The sequence below is a fragment of the Trichomycterus rosablanca genome, chromosome 2 (genome assembly GCF_030014385.1).
Source record: "Trichomycterus rosablanca isolate fTriRos1 chromosome 2, fTriRos1.hap1, whole genome shotgun sequence".
Lineage (NCBI taxonomy): Eukaryota > Metazoa > Chordata > Actinopteri > Siluriformes > Trichomycteridae > Trichomycterus > Trichomycterus rosablanca.
Genome location: NC_085989.1, coordinates 41,320,682 through 41,347,083, shown reverse-complemented (window position 1 = coordinate 41,347,083; position 26,402 = coordinate 41,320,682). Strand labels below are relative to the sequence as shown.

The window sequence follows — 26,402 nt, the reverse complement described above, 5'->3', positions numbered from 1 at the left end:
AGAAGTTACTGTACTTTAAATGCCTTATCTGTGTACGTTTGTAGATGTGTGTCTGTAGGAAGGTGTGTGTGTGTGTCTGTAGGTAGGTGTGTGTGTTACTCAGGTTACTGCAATTTATCTATCAGTGGTTAAAGACCCAGACAAAAACAGCCTTTGTGGAAACGTGTTCAGATATGAACACAACTAAGACTGCAATCACACATACTCATACACAAAAGGGCGCCGGAAAAGATGAAATATTAGCCGGCGGTGTTTCGGCTCACATCGCCGCCCCACGCAAGGCCGAGAATGAAAGGTAACTGGGTGTTCTGTTTAGTCTGCCCTGATTCGCCCGGAAACGACCAGTAACACCGAGAACAAAGAAAACAGGAATGGAAGATAAAAAAGTCCTTCCTATCTCCCATCATCTGTAGCCACACACACGCGCCATGCATCAGTGCTTAAAGGAATTTATGGAAGAAGGACTAAGCCTATGCCTTAGTCAAAGTGAAAATGGCATTGCATCTGTCTCTGTGTCTTAGTACTGGTGGAGTTGGCATGTCTGGCATGGAATCTGCCTATGAGACTTGATCTTAATTGCAAAGGCATGGTATCTGCATCAATGCCAGGAAGTCCTAGCAAGGAAGGCATGGAATCTGCCTTTGTTCCAATTAAGACCACATGGTACGTGCCTGTTTGGCCTTTGTGCCTGCCGGGCCTCTGTGCCTGCCAGTCTGTGTAAAGGTGGCATCATATTTCTAAAATGAAGTTCCAGCAAAGGTGGCATTGCATTCTTGCCTTCCGGTCATAATGAAGGACACCTGGCCACAGTACACGTTAGTCTTTTTCATACTCTGTACTGTCGCTCTTATAACAAAACGCACACTGTTTAATCTTACAAGGACTAACACACACCCCTAATAAGCACATCTGGAGACAGCTGGAAGAGGCTGGCCTTCCCGGATTATCATGTAAAGCAGTGTTTTTTCCCTGTTTTTCCAGGTGTGGGGTTTTTTTTAAAGTAAATGGCTCAGGCAAAAAGAAATCAGTGGAACAATACGACAAACAAAACACGCAGCTGAAGACAGAGATAAGCCGACGCTTGCTTCTTAAGCCGAGTCCAGACTTGCTTTAGCAAATTGTTCACACACACACACACACACACACACACACACACACAAACACAAACAGCCATTGGGGTTATCAGAGTTTCAGACTGGCAGAGTGTGTATAATGGTGAGTGTTTTTTTTAAAGACGGCACAATCCATTATATAGTGGATGATATGATTCAGATTATGATGGGCTAAATGGAAGAGGTAAAAAATTCCCATCTACCACATCTGTATTAACAATCAGCAGATGATTTTATTCAAAGTGCTACACAATTGTGGCCCAATGCAATCCAAGCAATTAAGGGTTACGGGCCTTGCTCAAGAGTGTAACAATGAAAGTCTGGAAATGATGAGGCTTGGCAAGGCTCTTAAGCCTCGATTGCTTGCATAGTATCAAACACAATTGTAAGTCACTTTGGATAAAAGCACCTGCTACTTGCAATACATGTTACTATAAAAATGTAGGAAACATCTGAGTAACCAATCTACCAATTAGCTTGTATTGTTATTGTTGTTATGTTAATAGTAACTAGAGGAAACTGAATGACATCATGACAAACTTTATATGTACAGTTATCAGAGATGAGAACCAAATCTGAGTCACTGAAGTGGCGCAGCACCAAAAGTCCCAGCTGTGCCGTTATGCTGGCCAAATTTCAGATGTTTCGCTTAGTTTTATCCAACCTTCCAACATTAGAAAAATACTCTAAACAATCTGGTAACCGATGTTTAACCAAAACATTAAATCTTCAAAAAAAAAAAACACTAGACTAGACTAGACCCAACAATGCTGACCTTGCAATATTATTTATTGCTTTTCAAGGCTACTCAGTGCAGCAAAGAAGAACACCATGATTTAAGTTATGTTTCTTTCTTATAAATCGTAAAGTACTACTTTCAAATATGTATAACAGCAAAAGTTACACAAAGCAGCATTCATTAAAAACAGTAAAGTATAACACTGTAACTTTTACAATTACACCGATCTAACATTACGACCACCTTCCTAATATTGTGTTGTTCCCCCTTTTGCTGCCAAAACAGCCCAGACCTGTTGAGGCATGGACTCCACTAGACCCCTGAGAGTGTGCTGTGGTATCTGGCACCAAGATGTTAGCAGCAGATCCTTTAACTCCTGTAAGTTGCGAGGTGGGGCCTCCATGGATCAGACTTGTTTGTCCAGCACATCCCACAGATGCTCGATTGGATTGAGATTGTTGTTGTGCTCCTCAAACCAAAAGCCACTTTCTTCCATTGCTCCATGGTCCAGTTTCGATGCTCACATGCCCATTGTTGGTGCTTTCGATGGTGGACAGGGGTAAGCATGGGCAACCTGACTGGTCTGCGGCTATGCAGCCCCATACGCAACAAACTGTGATGCACTGTGTATTCTGACACCTTTCTATAAGAACCAGCATTAACTTCTTCAGCAATTTAGGCTACAGAAGCTCCTCTGTTGAATCGGACCACACGGGCCAGCCTTCGCTCCCCAAGTGCATCAATTAGCCCTTGCCACCCATGACCCTGTTGCCGGTTTACCACTGTTTCTTCCTTGGACCACTTTTGATAGATATTGACCACTGCAGACCAAGAACACCCCACAAGAGCTGCAGTTTTGGAGATGCTCTGACCCAGTCGTCTAGCCATCACAATTTGGCCCTTGTCAAACTTACTCAAATCCTTACGCTTGCCCATTTTTCCTGCTTCATCAACTTTGAGGATAAAATGTTCACTCGTTTCCTAATATATCCCACCCACTAACAGGTGCTGTGATGAAGAGATAATCAGTGTTATTTACTTCACCAAATAAAGAATTGTATAGAATAAAATGTGAGGAAACACTGTTCTGCTTAGAACTGCAATCTGTATAGACTGGTATTAGATACAAGGCCTGTTCAGGAGTGCAACAGCAAAAAACAACAACAGTAAAAAATCACTTATAATTTTCATTATAAGTAAGATTTGAGTAACCAGGTTTTCTGTTCTTTTCTTTGTACAGGAAATCATGTGGTAATCACCCTTACCAATGTGGTCGATGGGGATTAGATTAAGATAAATTGGTGTATTTTAGGTTTTAACACAAAGGCACACATTTCCAACGATTTGTACCTAAACACTGGAAAGATTGCAAACACTTTTAAACACCACTACACACAAAAAAAGAAGCAGATGTATATCTGGAGTATCAGCCTATAGTAAGTGCAGTGAGATAATTGCAGGTCTTTGGTGCTTATTTCATGACTACTGTAATCCTCTCACTTTATCTAGGAGGCAGATAAAGCTGCTTCCTTTACAGCAGGAGAAACACACACACGCCCTCGGGCCATGACCTCTGACCTCTCACAAGATCACCAACATCCACTATGTATACAGCTCACACAAACACATACAAGTCTGAGATTGCATCTTCGTTCAGACTTGTTTCCAAGCGGCTCCATCGGGCAGTAACGGCCTGGAGCAGGTTTTATATTGGGATTCATGCTTGGGATTTGTGCTATGTTTGCTTAGGGTCGTGCTTAATATGTTTACAATAAGTTTCCATGTAACCACCTAGTCTTTTACTATGCATGACTATATTTAAATTTACATTTTGGGCATTTAGCAGACGCTTTTATCCAAAGTGACTTAAAGTACTGTGATAGTATACACCGATCAGCCAAACCACCTCCTTGTTTCTACACACATTGTCCATGTTATTAGCTCCACTTACCATATAGAAGCACTTTGTAGTTCTACAATTACTGACTGTAGTCCAGTTTCTCTGCATGCTTTGTTAGCCCCCTTTCATGCTAATCTTCAATGATCAGGACCCCCACAGGACCACTACAGAGCAGGTATTATTTGGGTGGTGGATGATTCTCAGCACTGCAGTGACACTGACATGGTGGTGGTGTGTTAGTGTGTGTTGTGCTGGTATGAGTGGATCAGACACAGCAGCACTGCTGGAGTTTTTTAACAACTCACTGTTACTGCTGGACTGAGAATAGTGTGACCAATGATGAAGGCCTCAAAGATGACCAACTTAAACAGCAGCAATAAATGAGAGATCATCTCTGACTTTACATCTACAAGGTGGACCATCTAGGTAGGAGTGTCTAATAGAGTGGACAGTGAGTGGACAAGGCATTTTAAAACTCCAGCAGTGCTGCTGTGTCTGATCCACTCATACCAGCACAACACACACTAACACACCACCACCATGTCATTGTCACTGCAGTGCTGAGAATGACCCACCACCCAAATAATACCTGCTCTATGGGGGTCCTGACCATTGAAGAACAGGGTGAAAGCAGGCTAAAATGGTATGTAGAGAAACAGATGGACTACAGTCAGTAAATGTAGAACTACAAAGTGCTTCTATGTGGTAAGTGGAGCTGATAAAATGGACAGTGAGTGTAGAAACAAGGAGGTGGTTGTATTGTTATGGCTGATCAGTGTATCATCTAAGCAATTGAGGGCTTAAGGGTCCAACGGTGGCAACCTGGCAGTGGTGAGGCTTCAACCAGCGACCTTTCCATTACTAGTCCAGTACCTTAACCCTTAGATTAAAACTGCCCTTCCTACAAATCTCATTTCAAAAGTTATAGTCATCAGTAAAGTCTTACTGGAAGTTTGAGGTCAGTCCCTGATTATGTACAAATCTAAAAAAGCCAACCTGCTCCAGCATTCTTGGTGGCTAGAATGGTACTCATGTTTTTCCTGTTGATCCAAGTGATGCTAATCTTGATGTTAATCTTGAGCATCAACATTTAAAGTCACAAGCTGACATACACTCATAAAGGACATGTCACAGCAGTCCTGGAATTTCAATGATTTCTTTAACAGTTCATTCTCAACTCTTCAAGCATTTCAGAAAACAACAAATGCATTAGCTCCTGTTTACTACAGTTGGTAAATCAGTTTAACTTTGCTTTTGTGTCACGTCTTATTGTACGTCCTGTCTTTTGTGTTAGTGTGTGTATGCATGCACAATGCAACGCTGCTGCTTTAAAAGTGCATACAATTTATTACAGAGACAAAACAGACACATTTTCAACAATCTACATATGAGACAGTACTGTGTTCCACATCCATTGCAGTTGAAAAAAAATAGTATTACGTTATAGCTTCATTGTATGATCATAACTGCCCTATTTAGAGGCTTCTTTTAAAGACACTATATTGTAAAACCACAATTCAAATAAAACATACAGGGAAAACCAATAAGTAATACTGTATTCCCTTCATTTTCAATCCCTTGCATGACACTACAATAAATAATACCATGAGTAAGTATTACATTCAGAAAACTCTTGCCATTGCTGCATCTGCCACATACTAAAAACACCTAGAAAACCCCTGAATTATCAGGGCTTATTGTTTTTGGAAATAGAAGGACTATCTTGATTGTTTCCAACTTCTATCATGGTATGGGGGGTGTTAGTGCCAATGGCATGAGTAACTTGCACATTTGTGAAGGGATCATCAATGTTAAGGATTACACATGCATTTTGGAGCAACATATGCTGCCATCTAGATCAGGGTTTTTCAAACCTTGGGTCTAGACCAGTGGTGCGCAAACTACGGCCTGCGGACCACATACGGCCCGGCCCGTTAGGCTGTTTTATCTGGCCTGTTGAGTATTTACAAAATTGTCTTCAAGACCATATTCATTTTGTTTTTGTTTTTTTTCCTGCAATACCCTGCGTTTTAATTGACTCCAATAAATGGCGCACTCCAAACACTACCACTTTTTGACGCTATCGTCTCTACACACAGATATTCATTCTTAAAGTGATCATTTATATTAGTTTATCCCCTTATCTGCTACTGGCCTGGCCTGTCTGTCAAATTTTAAAACTGTGTGTGACCCTTGAGCCAAAAAGTTTGCCCACCCCTGATCTAGACCCTTGAGTGGGTCACAGAGAAAAAAATAATCATTAAATAAATACATTTTAACAAGCATATAAACGCAACATGAACTAGTACATGGACAATCCTTGTGGAGGCTTTATGTTACATCTTGTAAACCACAGTGGAACCAGATTGCCACAATTTTTATTAATTAAGTATATATTTTTTTGTGTTTCGTTTGATGGATTTTTGTGTTGTCTGGGTTGTGGTAAAAATCATGGACAAAATGTGGGTCGCTCAAATAAAAAAACGCCTCTGCTTTTGTGAGCAAGACAATGTCAATTGTGGCTTCATAGTAACTAAGTATAGGTGCTAGACATACCTGTCAAAAATTTCCATACAGCATATAATGCACTGCACCAGAAGTGTGTGTGTGTGTGTGTGTGTGTGTGTCCTATTAAAATAGCAAGTCAAAGCACCCGTTCACAGCCCTTAGGTAATGAGGTAATGAGGTGGTATCAACCTCTTTGCAGTTTGTCACAGTTACAATAATATACAATTAGGAAAAATGTCTCAAGTGTTTACCTAGACTGCTTTGATTCGCACCTTTTAAACTACTACTTAAACAAAAGGAAAAGTATAGCAAACGTTCTGTTGCTCAAACAGTCAGGAAAATGACAGTGAGTAACTAAAGATGTGTACATTTGCTGCTGTGAGTACAGTAAATCATGTCAGTCATCAGTATGAAGAAGTGAAGTCACTCCCTCCTCTGCTCTTCTCCGTGAGTTTTATTATGTTAGTGAATGGGAATTGTGTTTGCTTTACTATGACCTAAACCATAAAATTACTACCAATGCATAAGGTATGTGCCAATTACTGTCTGTTATCATGGAGACTGCAAAATATTGTCAACACTTCCGCATTCAATTGTAGAAAAGACTGTCTGCTTATTTTTTGTACTTTGCTACTAAACGATTTGATGCATTTTCACTACATTTGTTTAGATGGTCATGTGTAAAAACCTGTCTAATTAAATCTGTTGCATTAAAAGCTGCTGTCTACAGTCAAGACAGATTTACATTCCCATATGCCTGGAAATTGCCAAGCGAAAAGCAGCTGTTTCCAGTTTTCTGTCCATGTGATCTGCAACAAATGTTATTTAAGGTTTGCAACACGTAATTTGGGAGCAGGGGATTCTTTCTTGCACAGCAGCCTCCACGCCCAGGGCAATGTTTGTTTGTTTGTTCGTTTATTAGGATTTTAATGTCATGTTTTACACTTTTGGTTACGTTCATGACAGGAAATGTAGTTACTCATTACACAAGATACATCAGTTCACAAGATTATATCAAGCACAGTCATGGACAATTTTGTATCTCCGATTCACCTCACTTGCACATCTTTGGACTGTGGGAGGAAACCGGGCACCCGGAGTAAACACACACAGACACAGGGAGAACATGCAAACTCCACACAGAAAGGACCCGGACCGCCCCACCTGGGGATCGAACCCAGGACTTTCTTGCTGTGAGGCGACAGTGCTACCCACCAAGCCACCGTGCCGCGCCCACAGGGCAATGTAAAGCTTGTTTAACTGTGGACGGTTCCAGCCATGTTTCAAAGGCTTCTAATGTATTGACCAGTTTTTAAAATACCACATAGGAATGCACAGAAGTGTTTTGTGGCAAAAAAAACTTCTTTGGGTACAAAGAAGTCATTAGCTGTACTTAATCATAATCACTATTAAAGCATTAGGAAATTATGCAACAAACATAAATGGACAAAGTAGAATTTTAATTTTCTCTAGAATATTAATTGAAGTTGCTGTATGCATATTCAACCAAGCTAACATTTAAAAAATGCACAATAATTTTAGTAACTTTCACCTGTAAAAGGTTTTTGGACTGTCATGACATTTAAGTGTATTGAAACTTTTGACTTTTAGTTTTGGCAGCCTTAGTAATACAGCGAGTTCCTGACCTCAACAGACATAAACATCTCTTCAAGTCATAATAACCAGAGGTATCAAAAACCTCTTAAGTAAAAATACAAACACTCTGATAAAAGTATAATCATAATAATTTTATAGACACAATATACAATTCTGTATCTTGCAATACATTGTGGTTTAATAATGACAAGAATTATGTGAAAAGCTGGATAGCCAAGCTTCTTAAAACGAAACGTCAGGAAACATCAATACATATACTGCCAGTGACGGTGGCTCAGTGGGTAGCACTGTCGCCGCACAGCAAGAAGGTCCTGGGTTCGATCCCCAGGTGGGGTCCTTTCTGTGTGGAGTTTGCATGTTCTCCCCGTGTCTGTGTGGATTTCCTACCACAGTCCAAAGACGTGCAAGTGAGGTGAATTGGAGATACAAAAAATTGTCCATGACTGTGTTTGACATTAAAATTTGTGAACTGATAAATCTTGTGTAACCAGTAACTACCGTTTCTGTCATTAATGTAACCAAAGTGTGTAAAACATGACGTAAATAAATATACTGCCAATGCTATCTACTTCATTACAATGTTCTTGATTGTTACAGTCTATTGCATTGTTCTAGCCGTCAATGCAAGAGCTTAAACTAAATATACTTTGTGTTTAAGTAAACAAGAACTATTTAAAGACTATTAAGTTTCCAAAAATTAAGTTTCAGAGTCAACTCCAAAGTCAAGACTTCTACTTTGTTACTTCCTATATGTAATATGGCATATTAAATGTAAAAGGATCCTCGATTTTGAGACTCAAATATTTAACTTGTTAGTGACTTTCTTCCTTTTAACATGGAGCACTTTGTCAGTGTTTTTTACTGTTTAACTTAGAGCTTACATAAAAGTTCCTGCTGACTTTAAGGCTTTTAATTTCAAGCATATTTAGGAGAATATCTTCTTTTTTTATGGCGTGGATTTTTTGGATGTTATGCCCCATTCAAAGAGGATTTTGGGTGACCAAGATGAAACTGTAAGTAAAAACTGTTTTTTTTTATCATCTTATTTTTCCTTTTAAACAAAGAAAGCTTTATACAAACTCTATTAAAGTTTAGAAACATGCGCTGACCAAAGAAACCACTTACAAGTTTAAGAGATCTGTCTACAATACAGCATAAGCATAAGTTGACAGTGACATGTAAACTTATTGAAAATTGCTTGTATCAATGAATCTTCTTTCACTGTAAATTGAGATTTCTTGGTGTATATTTTTATCTAATTTTCATCCATTCTTTACACATCTACAGTCGCAATAAGGTAATGGGGGGTTGAAAAACTCTGATAACAAATTAACTTTAGTTGGAAGGACATAATGAAAGTTACAACATTTAATGACTGTTTTACATTCACAGTATTTAGCAGACACCAACAACTGTGACCAAATACTATGCAATTATTTGTGACTCTTGTCCCAGACCTTTATAATTAACATACTTACAGTAGCCCTATGGCAGCAAAAACAAGCAATAAACAAAGCTAATCAGATCAAGTTTTCCTATGCATACACTGGATTCAGAAACTATGGATTCAAAAAGTGAGAAGATATGCTATGAAGAATGGGATAAACTACCCAAATTCAAATGTACAATGCATGCAGAGACAAGCAACTGCATTCAAGCAACTGTTATTGCTGCCAAAGTGGATTATGCAAAGTACTGTTTACTTTAGTTGTTAATTAATCTTCTAAATAATCCCATAAATAACCCATCTAATCAACTGTAATTACAGTCTTTGTGAACTCCCACCTGCAAATTGCCCAAAGCAAATTAATGGAACTTTGGCATGACAGGCATGACTGTGCCCCTCTGCACTAACCAAGGTAAATGTTAACTTTGTACAAGTCAAGCCTAAAGGTTGTGTTGATAAAAGTCTTAACGGTTGAGAGTTTAGTGTGTTAGGGTGTAGCATGCGTAACACACGTGTGTGTAGACGCCTTTAACTACAACATGCTGCAACTTGCTTGAGAATCTTTGTCTGACTCCCCAGATCTGGCAGAATAAATGAAAACACAAGCTCAGTGGTGTAAAGACACACCTTGAAAGCACACACACTGGTGCAATAAATCCTAAAAGAACAGCTTACTTTTCATTTATATCAGTTAAACATTTTACTGTTTGAAAAGTTGGATGCTAATATATTAATGATGAACATCCTATTAGTAAATAAATAATAAACAAAACACATTTGCTTTCTTCCATTTTTAAACCAACTCGCACAGGCTGTATGATTGGTGTGGAATGGCATTCCAAGGATGACTGGAAAAGAATGATGAGACAAAAAGGGAATGAGACACGTCCATCAATCCTCGCTAATCACTGATGAGATGGAAGATATTTCTTACCCTCTCTCCACTTACTACTTTGTTTGCTTTAAGCTTACCCAGAGTATAATTCTAGTGGCATGCCACTCCAAAAAGATTTTGTGGAATGCAATAAAAAACAAGAATCTTTGATTTGTTAATTATATTAAGCATTTATTTAATTGACAAAAATCCAAAAAAAATCACTGACTAATTTCGAGGTACTTTGTAAATACACTTAGATCTAGATGTTAAAGCCTCACCACCTCATTTTGCATCATCTCCCAGTATAAAGACAGAACTCTGTTTATCACCTATATTAACTACACTAACTACTCAGAAAACGCTTTTTAAGATATGGACTGCATCTCTATTCTTTGATTAACATGTTTTGTTAGCACTGGTAATCAACTGCTATTTAGAATGTGCAACTAGATCTGTTCACAGTGTTAGTTTATCCTAATCTTCTACATTACTGCCATGTTCACTACACTACACTCATTGTAATCAATAAAGCAAAGCTGTTATCACAGTATATATGGGGGGCATCCCCCAATATTCTGATATGTTTAAAATCCCCCCCCCCCCCATATTCCGCTAGCACAGCAGCACCGAGATTCTGAACTCCTCGGTTCGAAACTCGGCGTTGCCACCAGTCGACTGGGAACCATCTAGTGCCTGCAGCAGACACGGTTCTGCTAGGACGGGATGACCGGACTATGTGGGTGGGGTCTTCAAACGCTGTGTAAGGACCCTGATTGGCAGATAGAGAGGCACCTGTTCAGAGCGCATAGGTGAAAAAGGGTTCTGCTAAGGGCTGCACGCCGGTCGGAGGAGGCGTGAGCAGCAATATACCCACCTCGACTGCAATCAGGGATCCCCCAGCAGCGTAAGACAAAATTGACTACTTTAAATTGGGAGAAAATGCATAAATAAAATAGTAAAAAAGCCCCCTCCCCCACACACACAAAAAAAAATAGTTATGTATAAATTTTAAATAAACATATTCCACTCAATAGCTTTGCATAATGTTAGGATTCATCCTATGAGTGGTTGATATGACAGGAGTGGCAGGAACTCCAGGTGGTAGATTTGGTCTCGTCCAATATTCAGTTTATGGCTACGGTTGGTATGAAACTTGATGGCGTGGTTTATGTTTAGATGAGATGCTATAAGCTTGTCGGTTATCGGTTCATGGTTGACTAATTGTGGTTGGTTATCAGCTCAAAGAAATTAAAAAAAATTGCGTCCCTAGTATTAAGTTCTACTAAATAACTATGGCAAAAAAAGTACATTTTACTTATGTAAAAAGCTGTTACACTTGACCATGGTGAAAAACTGTGTTTTGTTGCGTTGAGCCGTGAAAAAGAATTGTTTTCCTATGTCAAAAACAATCATGCACTATGAATACTGTAGTCTTCCAAATCAGGATTTTCAGGCATGACTCTACATTGCCAACCTCTCTGAACTTTATCTGTGATCAGGCTCTTTAACAGGCCGTGCAATCATTTTATGGCTCTTTACAAAAAACAACTAAATTAATTGCATTTTGCCAGCCAACCCGCCACCCCCACACACACACACTTACAGAGATTTAGTTATTCCAGAAAACAGGAGCCAGCCTCAGTGACTGATCTTCTCGGTATTTCCAAAGGCCTCTACGAACAATGCGCCTTGTTGTTCGGCGTTGTTCGTCCGTGGTCTACGACGCCATTCATACACACAGCGGGCTTTTCTAAGACAGATCAGAGCTCAGACCCTCATCGCTCCAGTGTGGTGCATTTATTAAAGAGGGCTGGAATACCACACCATGAATACACCATTCACAAGCTGAACTAAATACCAGGAATACATACGAACCAGAATCAGCTACTGTATGGACATAATGATTTGGATTAAATCTACTGTCTACTGTTTTTATTAAATAAAAAAACAATATAATATATTAAACAAATATATACACATAATGTTTCTCATATTTCTCAGTATTTGGACATCCTTGAATTCTAATTTCCATGCAAAACTTCTCCAGATTAAAATAGTGACCCCCAATCAAGTCATGTGACTCCAGCCAACCACCCCTTTTGAACTGCACCCAATACAACACAGCATACAAACATTAGGCAATACTAAGTGCCTCCATCTGTTACTTTAAGTGAACCAAGGCACTTTGGTTAGTGTCACATTAATTAATCTCTCACCCAGAATACAAAGCCAGCTATGCTCTTTCAGAATTCTGGACACATATGGCTATGGCATCACCAGATCACATCACCCCCTGTGACTTTTCTGTTGCCTCAGTGGAATTTCCAACATTATTGTGTAATTTTCTTACTAGTTAGTAACTAAAATGAGTATATCTGACATAATGTCACAGCAGCACAACACACACTAACATACCACTACCATGTCATTGTCACTGCAGTGCTGAGAATGATCCACCACCTAAATAATACCTGCTCTGTGGTGGTCCTGTGGGGGTCTCGATCATTGAAAAACAGGGTGAAAGCAGGTTAAAACAGTATGTAGAGAAATAGCTGGACTACAGTCAGTAATTGTAGAACTTCAAAGTGCTTCTATTTGGTAAGTGGAGCTGATAAAATGGACAGTGTGTGTAAAAACCAGGAGGTGGTTTTAATGTTATGGCTGATTGGTGTAAATAAAACCATGTGTGCTGTACTAAGCTGATCACAAAATGAGTCATTTTTTAATCCAGTCACTAAGAATCTAAAGCCAACTCTTAATATTTGACACATGTTGCAGAAAGCTAGTCTGGCTAGAAATAAACAAAATTTTACATGTTGTAGACATAAAGTTGTGAACTCTTGCCTGTGCATGTGTGGCTTTTCTATTTTGAGTATCTGCCCCTATAAAGATCGCTGCACTGTGCCTGCTCAAAAATATTTACATACAGCTTTCTATAGCTTACCTCTGTGGTAGTTGCGACTTTCCACGTCTGAATAATGCTTAACCTTAATCTTTATTCACTATTTGTTAAAGTTTTCATATTCAAATAAAATAAAATAAAATCACTTTGTCACATCACATTAACACAGGTGTGAAAGGTGAGTGAAAGTCTTAGGTGAATAGTCCCTCACAGTTGCAATACACATTAATTACAAAAAATATACACATTAACTTACATAAAACTTACATAAAAACTAGCACCATTTGTTCAGTATATACAGGTATTGATTAAAGACTCTTTATGTACAGATGTACAAAAATTATGAAATGTGAATGAATATAAATATATAAAATTTGGAATAATAAGTCCGAGATGTACAGTTATTGTACAAGATATGAATTACACCTGGTATGTGTGCAGGTGTGGTGAATATAGTTGGAGTGAGTAAAGTGCAGAGTGCAGAATGGGTTGTATGGGTGGGGTGTGTATGGTGGGGATCCCTGTGGAGATCACTGTATTGATTATGAGGAGTGTGCTTGTCCATTGCTGTTCAGCAGTCTGATGGCTCGGGGGAAGAAGCTGTCTCGAAACTGGCTGGTTCTAAACATGATATTTTGGTGCTGATGATAAGGTATTAGATCTGTGGACTTCAAGAGTAAAACATTTGTGATCAAAATGACAAAAACAAGTCTACAGGTTAATTGCAGGAGGTGACCTGGTCAAAGTCCAAGAAGAATGGGTTTAAATTTCTCCTCGGCAATGTGAAAAACTACTATCAAATTACAGAAAGTGTTTAATTGCAGTCATTGCTGTTAAAGGTGGTGCAGCCAGTTATTAAGGATGGAATTCCTCTTTCACAAAGGGGATGATGCTGGATGAAATTAGATTTTACAAAATGTGTTGTGTTTAAAATTCCCTTAGTGTATTATTGATATTATTTTTAGTAATCTGAAATTATTTAGCTTGCCAAGTATGCAAAATCATGACACACTGAGGAAAGGCAATAACCTTTCTACAGTACTATACAGTATTATGTTACACTTGGTTCTAATATGTTTTATCAGTAAACCTTGATTAGATAGATAACTGCGCTACATCTGTGTTGGACCTGAACTTTCTGTGACCTTACCAATTCCCCCTGGCATTCCCCTTAGAGGTAATTCCTTTCGCGACATAACAGTCAGTGTACTTTAATTCAGCAGCAGAGCTATTGAGCTATTTATACACATTTCTAAAGCATGAAGGGAAGTCAACAAGGGTGTGTTAATAACTTTATTGTAACAGTGCAGACGTGTGGTTAAGCATCAACAGGTCACCAGTGTTTAAGTCTGATGTGACCAGCAGTGTGGGTGACCAGACGCAATGCAGTCAGCTGGTTTACTTCAAAATGTGAAACATATTTGACACTTGGCCTAGTGAAATACCAAGAGTGACCTCTTCCAAAATTAAGTCATCTGTCAGCAGACCATGACTCATTTGCACTTGAAGTGATGGAGAGGATGAAGAAAAAAATAACATTCCAGTCTGACTGAACAGTAAAATTGTACATCATCATGATGAATATGTGTAAATCAGTCAGATTAGTAGGAGAATGGGGACAAATGGCAAATACTTCTAGCTTCTAGCATCCATGAATGTAATATATTTTAATGATTTGTCAATGGATGAAATATCTTGGGTTCATACTGTCTGTAATAATATTACATTAAACTAATATAAGAATCACTGTGCTTTTTTATTTGCATTTTCCATATAGTCCCATGTAATTCTGATTTGGGGTTGTAGTGTACTAAATAGTAGTATGCTAATGTTTTAATTGTACAGTGGGGTCAAAAAGTATTTAGTCAGCCACTGATTGTGCAAGTTCTCCTACTTAGAAAGATGAGAGAGGTCTATAATTTTCATCATAGGTACACTTCAACTATGAGAGACAAAATGAGAAAAAAAATCCAGGAAATCACATTGTAGGATTTTTAAAGAATTTATTTGTAAATTATGGTGGAAAATAAGTATTTGGTCAATAACAAAAGTTCAACTCAATACTTTGTAACATAACCTTTGTTGGCAATGACAGAGGTCAAACGTTTCCTGTAAGTCTTCACCAGGTTTGCACACACTGTAGCTGGTATTTTGGCCCATTCCTCCATGCAGATCTCCTCTAGAGCAGTGATGTTTTGGGGCTGTCGCTGGGCAACACGGACTCCACACATTTTCTATGGGGTTGAGGCCTGGAGACTGGCTAGGCCACTCCAGGACCTTGAAATGCTTTTTACGGAGCCACTCCTTCGTTGCCCGAGTGGTGTGTTTGTGATCATTGTCATGCTGGAAGACCCAGCCACGTTCCATCTTCAATGCTCTCACTGATGGAAGGAGGTTTTGGCTTAAAATCTCACAATACATGGCCTCGTTCATTCTTCCCTTAACACGGATCAGTCGTCCTGTCCCCTTTGCAGAAAAACAGCCCCAAAGCATGATGTTTCCACCCCCATGCTTCACAGTAGGTATGGTGTTCTTGGGTTTTTCTTCTTCCTCCAAACATGACGAGTTGAGTTTTTACCAAAAAGTTCCATTTTGGTTTCATCTGACCACATGATATTCTCCCAATCCTCTTCTGGATCATCCATATGCTCTCTGGCAAACTTCAGACGGGCCTGGACATGTACTGGCTTAAGAAGGGGGCCACAAATGGCACTTCAGGATTTGAGTCCCTCTCAGTGTAGTGTGTTACTGATGGTAGCCTTTGGTACTTTGGTCCCAGCTCTCTGCAGGTCATTCATCAGGTCATTCATTCACCTCTGTGTAGTTCTGGGATTTTTGCTCACCGTTCTCATGATCATTTTGACCCCACGGGATGAGATCTTGACCCCAAGGGAGATTATCAATGGTCTTGTATGTCTTCCATTTTCTTACAATTGCTCCCACAGTTGATTTATTCACACCAACCTGCTTGCCTATTGTAGATTTACTCTTCCCAGCCTGGTGCAGGTCTACAATTTTCTTCCTGGTGTCCTTCGACAGCTCTTTGGTCTTGGCCATGGTTGAGTTTGGAGTCTGACTGTTTGAGGCTGTGGACAGGTGTCTTTTATACAGATAACGAGGTCAAACAGGTGCCATTAATACAGGTAACGAGTGGAGGACAGAAGAGCTTCTTAAAGAAGAAGTTACAGGTCCGTGAGAGCCAGAAATCTTGCTTGTTTGTTATTGACCAAATACTTATTTTCCACCATAATTTACAAATAAATTCTTTAAAAATCCTACAATGTGATTTCCTGGATTTTTTTTTCTCATTTTGTCTCTCATAGTTGAAGTGTACCTATGATGAAAATTACAGACCTCTCTCATCTTTCTAAGTAGGAGAACTTGCACAATCAGTGGCTGACTAAATACTTTTTGACCCCACTGTACTTAAATTTTACATTACGACACTTTAAGCCTAAGTGACTTTTAAATACCACTAATAACAATCCAAGCAATTGAGGCTTAAGACCCGTGCTCAGGGCCCAACAGTGGCAACTTGGCAGTAGTGTTGCTTGAGCCAGCAAACTTCTGATCAATAGTCCAGGACCAGTATGAGCACTGCCTCCAGATTTCTTGTTTCTAAATCATTGTTAAGGTACGTTGTCTTAAAATACCTTTACAAGTTACTTCATTTGTTACAGATAAGCTTTCGCCGCCCATTAAGCACACATACGTCATTCTAACTTGAACAAATGATTGCTTTTCACTGTCCAGTTATTGTTAGAACTTTTTGTTTCTATTTTTGGCAACATTTTGGCAACAGACTAAATAAACAAAAATAATTATTGTGTAATTATTAATGAAGTATGTGTTTACACAGACAAGCTTTGCTATACATAAGGGTGAATGGTTAAAGCCTTACAATGGATTGACGCCCTGTACAGGGTAATCCTATTCCTGCCTTGCACCCATTGTTTCCCAGTGAAACCTAACCTGCTGCAACCCTGACCAGGATAAAGCCACAAAAACGAAATGAAATTGAATTCTCACTCACTTTCTTAACCGCTTATCCAATAAGGGTCGCGGGTTGTGTGCTGGAGCCTATCCCAGCTTTTCAATGGGCGCAAGGCACACAGTAACACCCTGGACGTGGTGCAAGTCCATTGCAGGGCAAACACACACACACAGTCACCTATCGGGCAATTCAGTGTCTCCAATTAACCAGACTGCATGTTTTTGGACTGTGGGAGGAAACCGGAGCTCCCAGAGGACCCGGACCGCCCCACCTGGGGATCAAACCCAGGACCTTCTTGCTGTGAGGTGACAGTGCTACCCACCAAGCCACCGTGCCACCCCATTTCATTGAATTTTATGAATGAATTTTATGAAATGGTCCAACTTTTCTAGTAATTGTTTAATTAACTCTTAACAAGCCACAACTCTAAACAATAATGTTCACTATAACAACAATACTTGTGTTATGCTGAATAAGTGCCATAGAAATCATAAACATAGAAACAATTATAAATATAAATCGTAAACTGTTACTTTATTAACCACTACAATTACTGAAATGAACAAGCAAGCTGATAAGCACTGTACTAGAAGCCAGTGGCAAACCGAATTCATGCTGTAATTATATTAAAGTCTTTACATGTAGATACGTATGTGTGTTACATGATATTGGACTAATTGCCCAATATAAAGATTGGACTGTGTTGGCACTGTTACTTATTTTACCTGATTTTGTTGGTAGGAGCTTTGAGATTCCTGCTGCATCTTTGTAATTTAATTACATTATTAAGTAAGCCTAATCTAGACTGCTAGCCACCAACCGTTTGGTTTAAAATCTACATTTAGACTCCTGAAATACTCTGGTGATTTTACTTTGTGTAACTGTTCTACATTCATACACTGTAGTAAATCAATGCACAAATTAAACAAGGACGCTGGAACCGTGCGTCACCAACACTACCTGTTGCACAACTCTAACCTTTTCCCCAATTCAAGTTCATGTCAATGTTTTTGACTATCAGACCTTATATTGACATTACAGAAGACATTATTATGTACCAAGTCAAGAGATCTGTAGACTGCCAGACACAACAGTGCTACACAGTGTCACTGTGAAACTACAGGTGTTGTGATTAATTGTTTGGAATAAAGCTGTTCTTAAGTTAAGTAAGGACACTTCCTTCCAGATCTGTTGATGCTAGACATAAACGATTGTGTGTTTTTGTTTCAGGAAAATAATGTAACCAAGGGATGAGGAGCCTAAAAGATTTTATCTATCAGTGTAGGTGACACAGGATTTTACACCAACCTGTTGGTCTGCCGGGACAGGTTGGGCTGGGCCCCATAAACTGCACAAATTGGTCAGATCACTTTTATAAGTTAGTAAACAAAGTTTAATATGTTAGTCGACTGCAGAATATCTGAAAATACTGGGCCATAAAACTATAATGTGTACGTCTGCCAATTTCTTTTCTATTTTCCTGGAAAAGGGAACAGAGAAGGGAGAATAAAATGCCAAACTATGCACAAACTCCACAGATTGGTGTAAGCTTATTGAGCTAAAGTGCAAAGACACTGTTTAGGGATGCTAATAACAACACACTTGTTTGCATTTTAGACTTTTTTCCTTTTCCTTTAAAGAATTACTGTTGCCATGGATACACCTGAATGTCCTGGACCAATGCTCATTCGGGCTAAGCGTTACACAAGCATACTAAACAGCATGCCATGGTAGTATGCCCTCATAGGTTACCACAGTTGGTATATATCATGTACTATATTAACATATTATTTAACATAGTAATATTACAGTACTTGAACATACACAAAAAACACACACTTACTTACTATCTACTATTTATCATGTCTTTTTAAAAGCAACTTACATTTTTGCTTTTGTAGAATTTGCTATTTGCTCTGTACATAAATCCCAATATATAAATATACAGACATTGTATATAGTTCTTTTATTTTTTAAGAGAGGTTAAACAGGCACGATACAACCTAAATGGTCAATATGTAAACACTCCTATTTAGTACGTTCAAGTATTTTAGTCATATTCATTGCTAACAGGTGGAAAGAATTATATGTTTTATGATTATGTAAAATAAATTATACACATCCAACTTTGTGCCAACACTTTGTGGAGGGCCAGTTTACTATTTAAAACAAACTCCAGTGCCTGCACAGAGGAATGAACAGTGTTGGGATGAACATTAATTGTGAGCCAGGATTTCCTTTATATCAGTGACTGACTTTACAGATGTTTTTTGACACAAAACTGACACAAAAAAACATATCCTTAACTGGTGGAGGCTGCTTTAGTAGCACAAGTTGGTCACTTCAAATAAATGCCCATAGTTTTTTTTCTCTATTATATTTATCCATTTTCTCCCATTTTCTCCCAATTTAGTGTAGTCAATTTGTTCTCTGCTGCTGGGGGATCCCTGGTTGCAGTCAAGGTGGGTATATTGCTGCTCACACCTCCTCCTCCAGCCCTCAGTGGACCCATTTTACACCCATGCATTCTGCACAGGCGCCTCTCTATCTGCTAATCAGGGTCACAGCGTTTGAAGACCCCACCCACATTGTCCGGTTATCCCGCCCTAGCAAAAACATGTCTGCTGCAGGCCATTTATGCCCGGTAGATGGTGCCCAGCAAACCGGTGGCAAAACGGAGGAGTTCAGAATCTCGGTGCTGGTATGCTAGCGGACACCTGGCCCATAGTTTTGGAAAGTGGTGACCAATTAGCTTATGGTCATGTTTCCACATAGATATGAATTGTATGTATTTGTTTGACTAACTTTATCCATACGTTAAATAAATATTTAACTTTAAAAGGATTTATTTGCTGATGTTGCAGAGGTAATGCACTGTTTATTACAGTTAGTGTTGCACCCCTACTGTTCTCATTTTGGTATCAGCACCAGCAATGATAAAAAAGTGCAGCTTGAATCACTCTTACTGCTTCAATAAGTTCAGTTGGTAAAATGTGATGTCAGAGTTACAGTTTTAAGTACTGTCAGTATTGCTTAAACAAAACACAACATCCTGAGATCCCCACTATTTCTCCCAGATACTGTCCTTCATGAATGTGTTTTGATCAGCTTAACAACTGGTTTTCTAAATCATTCTAATGTGTAAGCACATACATCAAGCTAGATACCTTACATGCTAACACTACTCCCAAACACCAAACCTGCTTTCTCTTGTTTGGAACTGTAGTAAAACATAACCCCATAATTGGTCCCTAGTGGTTGGCATATATACACAGTGATCATTAGGAAAACATGCTGGTTGACTTTTATTTACAGTGAATTATCCAGTGGATGCAGCATCAACACTGGGCTGTTGCAGCTTATGATATAACTAAGTAAAGAATACAATAACTAACAAAAGTTCTAAAACAAACAGTCTGGTTCATTACCTTCAATATTAATACACCACCCAAGGGGTCATTAGTCTCATACCATAACCAATGTATTAAATACAGTTTGGGAAGGAACTCATATTTTTAATGAAAAAATAGAATAAGTATTTTGAAGTGATTTAAAAAGCTGTGACCCCATTTGTGTAATACAATTACACATGTTTACCTCGAAACCTGCTCACAAATCTGGTTTATCAAGAACTGTCAAAATATACTGTAAATATGCAATGTTACACAGCAGACAGGCTGCTACATACAGGTCGTCCTTACCAACTAGAAGACATTTATTAAATGTATGTGTTTAAATCACAATGAACATTAATATAAATGACAAATTATTATTTTGTAACAAAAAATAATGTTTCTTTTTTCAAACTAAGGAAATCAATAAGTTATTTTGGATAGTAGGTGAGCATATTCCTAAATATAGCTTATGTTGTAAAGACTGGTGTATTAAAAGCATAAATATTTAATACTAATGGCATTTAACTTGTTACATAACTATTTAGGTTCATGCACATTCAAATTCCTCCAAAATTTATCCCTGACATTATGAAAAACCCTGTAATCTGCATTAAGGGGCTCATTATTTCATAAAGTTTCCTAATATTTAAAGCTTGAAATTTACCATTCAAGTCAAAGTTCATATTTAAGTTGATATGCAGTTGTAATAATCAACTGTATGCCATGGTAGTCTTGAGACCATTGATCAAATCTGCAATTGTTTAATCCATGTATAGGTTTATTGTGGGCTTTCTTTTGATATGAACAGATGTGCAAGGTTAGAAAGTTTATAAATATACATATAGCTATTAGATCATACTGAGGGGAAGTTTGTGTGGTTGGTCAAATTCAGGAACCAGCAATAAAAAAAAGTTTGTTATTTGTTTATTAGGATTTTAACATCATGTTTTACACTTTGGTTACATTCATGACAGAAACGGTAGTTACTCATTACACAAGATTCATTAGTTCCAGTGTTTAATGTCAAACACAGTCATGGACAATTTTGACAATTTTTGAACGCTCCACCTGGGGATCGAAACCAGGACCTTCTTGCTGTGAGGTGACTACCCATTGAACCACCATGTCATCCCAAGAAATGGTTTGCCAGATTATGCTGGTCACTGGTGACACAGTCAAGCAAGCATTACATTGATCAAATTTCCTTTCAGCACAAGGTAAAATGTATGTAAACATTTAGCTTTAACTAAGTTTTTAAGAAATACAGTAAACATTTAAAGTGTTTACTCTGTTGATTAATAATCATCAGGTCAAATCCCTAGTGGTGCTATCAGCCCATTGAGCATCTACAGAAAGACATGCTGTGTCTGTGGAAGGGGATGGATGGAATGACCAACTATCTGGGATGTGTTACTGCACTGCACCTAGTAATCCTGGGGAAACCAGACCAACTGTGACCCTGACTAGGATCAAGCAGTACTAAAACATAAAAATGTAATGTTTCATAATAATTACACAATAATACCTCAAAGTAGTTGATGTAATCAATGTATTACCTAAAGTTATGAAGTTCATATTAATCACTAGAAGAATAAAACAGTCTTACCCACAAGGAGACACACAACATCCAAGAGGACCAGCAGGCACTTGGGGTTGGTGTGAGGCCGGTTGTTGGATCGACTCTGCGCGGCAGTTGCGCATCCGTTCCTCCGCAGCGGCTCCTCAGCCGCCCCGCTCTCTGCGTCCCGGTCCCGGTCCCGCTCCTCCTCACTGTTCACCGCAAACGTTTCCATGAGTTCCTGTTTAATGAGCCACAAATACACACTGCTTGTTCTTCTTCCTTTTCACGTTTTTTTTTCCACTCCAGCGTTCATACACGTGAAGTTTGTCTTCCACGAGTTCACAAAGCGGAGCGTCAGTTCATGCGCAAACTGAACCGATCAATAAAGCAGAGAGCATGAAACCGGGACCAGTTCCATGCTCACCCAGGACTCAGTGCTTCTCCTGCAACCAGTACAGCGCACAAACCCCGCCATTCTCATTCCCAATAAACCCAGTCCAGATACAGGTCCAGTTACACAGAGAGAAACTACACGCAACACTCATAACCCAGCACTCTTCACAAACACACACACACACACCCCGCTATTAAACACTCCTCATAAACATACACACACTCCGTTTATCAACACACACTCCACCGGGACTCTACACCAGCTTCTCTGGACTTCATTCCTTACTGAGAGAGCACAAACTTTTCACCGAGTGTGTTTAGATTCTGAAGTTCCTATTCCTCCCCTTTTACTCTCTCTCTCTCTCTCTCTCTCTCTCTCTTTCACACACACACACTCTCTCTCTCTCTCTCTCTCTCTCTCCCCCTCCCTCCTCTCATTTGAATCAATTAATTCAATGTTATACAATACAACACAAGGTAGCTTTACTGGGAGGACTGTACGTAGTATAAAGTTACTATTGTGTTACAGTCATAGATTGTTCTACATATGCCAGAAATAGAGCTGGAAAAGTGGTAACAACAACAAACAATAAAAACAATAATGACATCAAACACATTAATTGAAATATATCAAATAATCAAATCAAAAGGATATTTCAACAATTGCTACACTGTGCTTCAATGACTAATATGTATTTTCCCACGTAAAACAAATATCAAAAAATACAAAAGACCAACAAATAAAAGTACATTTACTTCAATTTCTAAAAGCCAGATACATTATTATTATTATTATTATTGTTGTTGTTGTTGTTGTTTTGTTGTTGTTATTATTTTTGTTATTATTATTATTGTTATTTGTTATAGAAGTAGTAATAGCTCATAATTAAATTATTATCAGATCCTCAATATTATTATTATTATTGTTTTGTTGTTGTTGCTGTTATTATTATTTTTGTTGTTGTTATTATTATTATTATTTGTTGTAGAAGTAGTAACAGCTCATAATTAAATTATTATCAAATACTCATTATTATTATTATTATTTGTAGTAGTAGTATATCTCATTATAAAATTATTATCATTATCCTCATTATTATTAAAATTATTGTTATTATTATTATTATTATTATTATTATTATTTGTAGTATCTCTTTTTGTTTTTTTTTTCCTCGGCCTTTGTCCCGTTCGCTTGCAGGGTCGGCTCTCGGCGGATCATGATCCGCATTGATTTGGCACAATTTTTACGCTGGATGCCCATTTCTGACACAACCCTCCCTATTTTATCCGGGCTTGGGACCAGCACTACAATGCACTGGTTTGTGCATTTAGCGGCTAGGTGCATATAGGACAATTCAGACTCCATATAGCCTAGCTGCATGTTTTTGGACTGTGGGAGGAAACCGGAGTACCTGGAGGAAACCCACGCAGACATGGGAAGAACATGCAAACTCCGCACAGAAACCCAGACCCAGACCGCCCCACCCGGGGATCGAATTCAGGACCTTCTTGCTGTGAGGCGACAGAGCTACCCACTAAGCCAGCTACCCTACCCTACCCTAGTATTAGTATCTCATTATTAAATTATTATCATTATCCTCATCATAATAATTATTGTTGTTGTTGTTATCATTGTTGTCGTGTTATCAGTTTTGTTGTTGATGTTAATATTGTTGTTGTTTTTGCTGTTACAGTATTAAAAAAACAACAGTAATAACAAGTAAAACAATACAAATGACAATAAGCAACAACAACAAAAAGAACACAAAATCAGTGACATTAAATATTCTGATTTTAAAGTAACATTAAATATTATTATTTTTGAAATGATAATAGTACCATAAAGACTGACAGAAGCCATGACAAAGCAAATAACTATAATAATAACACTATAATAACAATAGCAATGATATCAAAATAATTAAGTTAAGTTATGATATAAATATTAAATTAAGAATGAATTAAACAAAATGACCTACTGTACAAAATATCTGTAATCATGACAGTAATAATGTTACTAAATACAATAATATAACTACGAAATCAATAAATAATAATAGTGATATCAAAATGAATATGTGGGATTGAGGAAGAGGTATGTAGAATGTTTAATGGGTGTAATGGCATATGGTCTACATATTGTTTGGCAAGAGTACGATTTTTTTTTCTTGAGAAAGAATTGTAATGTTTTACCAAGGTTTGGAATCAGTTTGAAGTTTGGACCGGTGACTTGTATATGCGGTCTCAGATAAATGCATCTCTGAGTTTTAATAAACTGGGATGTTACACTCACTCTTCTCTGTTCAAACAGCTTTGCCATTTTCAGTAGTGAGAAAACAAGCACTGAGACTGGTCAGAAACTCTCTCTCTCTCTCTCTCTCTGTGTATTCTCTTTCTGACATTGAGGTGAAACTGCTGTTCCATCTTTTTTCTGTAGAACAGTTGTAAACGACTACAGTTCTGGAGTGCTGGAGTCCAACAGACTTGGTAACTTTTCCTTTTAAACACACCCTGTCTGAGCCTAGAGGTGCACCTCTGTTTAATGCTGTAATTTGCATCTTAGCAGTGCACTGGTTATTTCAGGTTCTCAAATACATTTTTCATCAAGGTTAAATGACCTTTTGTTGATATTTAGCAATATTTGTGTTGAACACAACACAAAACAACATTCACAGTGTTTTTTAAATGGTATTAATAATGACAACAAAAACAATATTATCAACATTATAAAATACTGGCTGTCATCATGACATCAACAATAATAATAACAACAATATTGTGGTATAACATCATAATATGGCATAATGACAGCAATAGTCAGTAACAGTAATAACAAGAGGGTGTGTGATAGTGACAATTAAAAAATACTTTAAGTGTAATAACACTGACACCCTTATTACAATGACAATATCAATAATAACCAAAGTATCATTTTAACACCAGTACCCATGACATAACAAATAATAACAATAACAATAATAACATAATGACATGATAATTAAAAAAGACTTTTTAAGTGTAATAACACTGACACCCTTATACCAATAATGACAATATCAATAATAATCATCATCATAACACCAGTACCCATGACATAACAAATAATAATAATCCAGGACAGGTGAACCATGAAGTTTCACTGAAATTTGCAATCAGTTTGTAGCTTGGAATGAAAATGTCTTGCTGGAGCATTGTCACTCTTTATTACAGCTGAACATCTACAGTTCTGGAACGCTGGAGTTCAGCAGAGTTTGAACATTTTCCAGCTGAAACACTCCTCATTCCATTACTAAACGGTGCTGGACTTTGAGCCCAAAGGTACACAAACTGTTTAAAAGCTTGTATGATGTTATTTGCATTTAAACTTTAGCTGGAATTTGAAAACCGTGTTTATCTCAGATTCTTAAATTATTTTTTTATCAAGGTTATGTGAGTTCATACTGATGTTTAATGTGTATCAATATCTGTGTTTAAACAGGTGTACCTGTTAGTATTAAGTATAATACTGAAGTATGTGGAACAGATGCTGTTTATCACTATTAATAAATAAGCCATTTGAAGCAGCCATAGCTTAAGCACATTGTTTTATTTCATCCCAAACCTGCTGTAAGTTATTAACTTAGGTTAATGTGTTAATGATCATGGCTAAGTTTTAAAGTTCAGGAATGTAACAAAATCACAAACCTGAACCTCTATATTGAATTTATGCCAGTTTGCTAAGGAAGACAGCAATACTGTCATGTTTGTAGCAATTACATCCCTTCAATGACTTACATTATAAAACAGTGCTACATTCAGTCATAGTTTCCATTCAAAACAATAAATGTACTGCCGACATAAATAAAAATCCCTCCCACCCACTAGACTTTGCCCAACCTTTCCACACAAGAATTGTTCAATTGTGCAAAAAACAGGCCATCCTAATATATATCTGATGTTTATTGCACTAATAATACA

The 26,402-nt window shown here is 38.0% G+C and overlaps 1 protein-coding gene across 1 annotated transcript in view; it reads right to left on the bottom strand.

Moving 5' to 3' along the window:
- The window catches only part of ppap2d (phosphatidic acid phosphatase type 2D), a 59,296-nt gene extending 36,561 nt beyond the window's left edge, over positions 1-22,735 (bottom strand). The window contains exon 1 of the mRNA XM_063015883.1: positions 22,098-22,735. Within this exon, the coding sequence (XP_062871953.1) occupies positions 22,098-22,284 (187 nt within the window). The 5' untranslated portion in view covers positions 22,285-22,735. The remainder of the gene's footprint in view (positions 1-22,097) is intronic.
- Between the last annotated feature and the right edge of the window lie 3,667 nt (positions 22,736-26,402).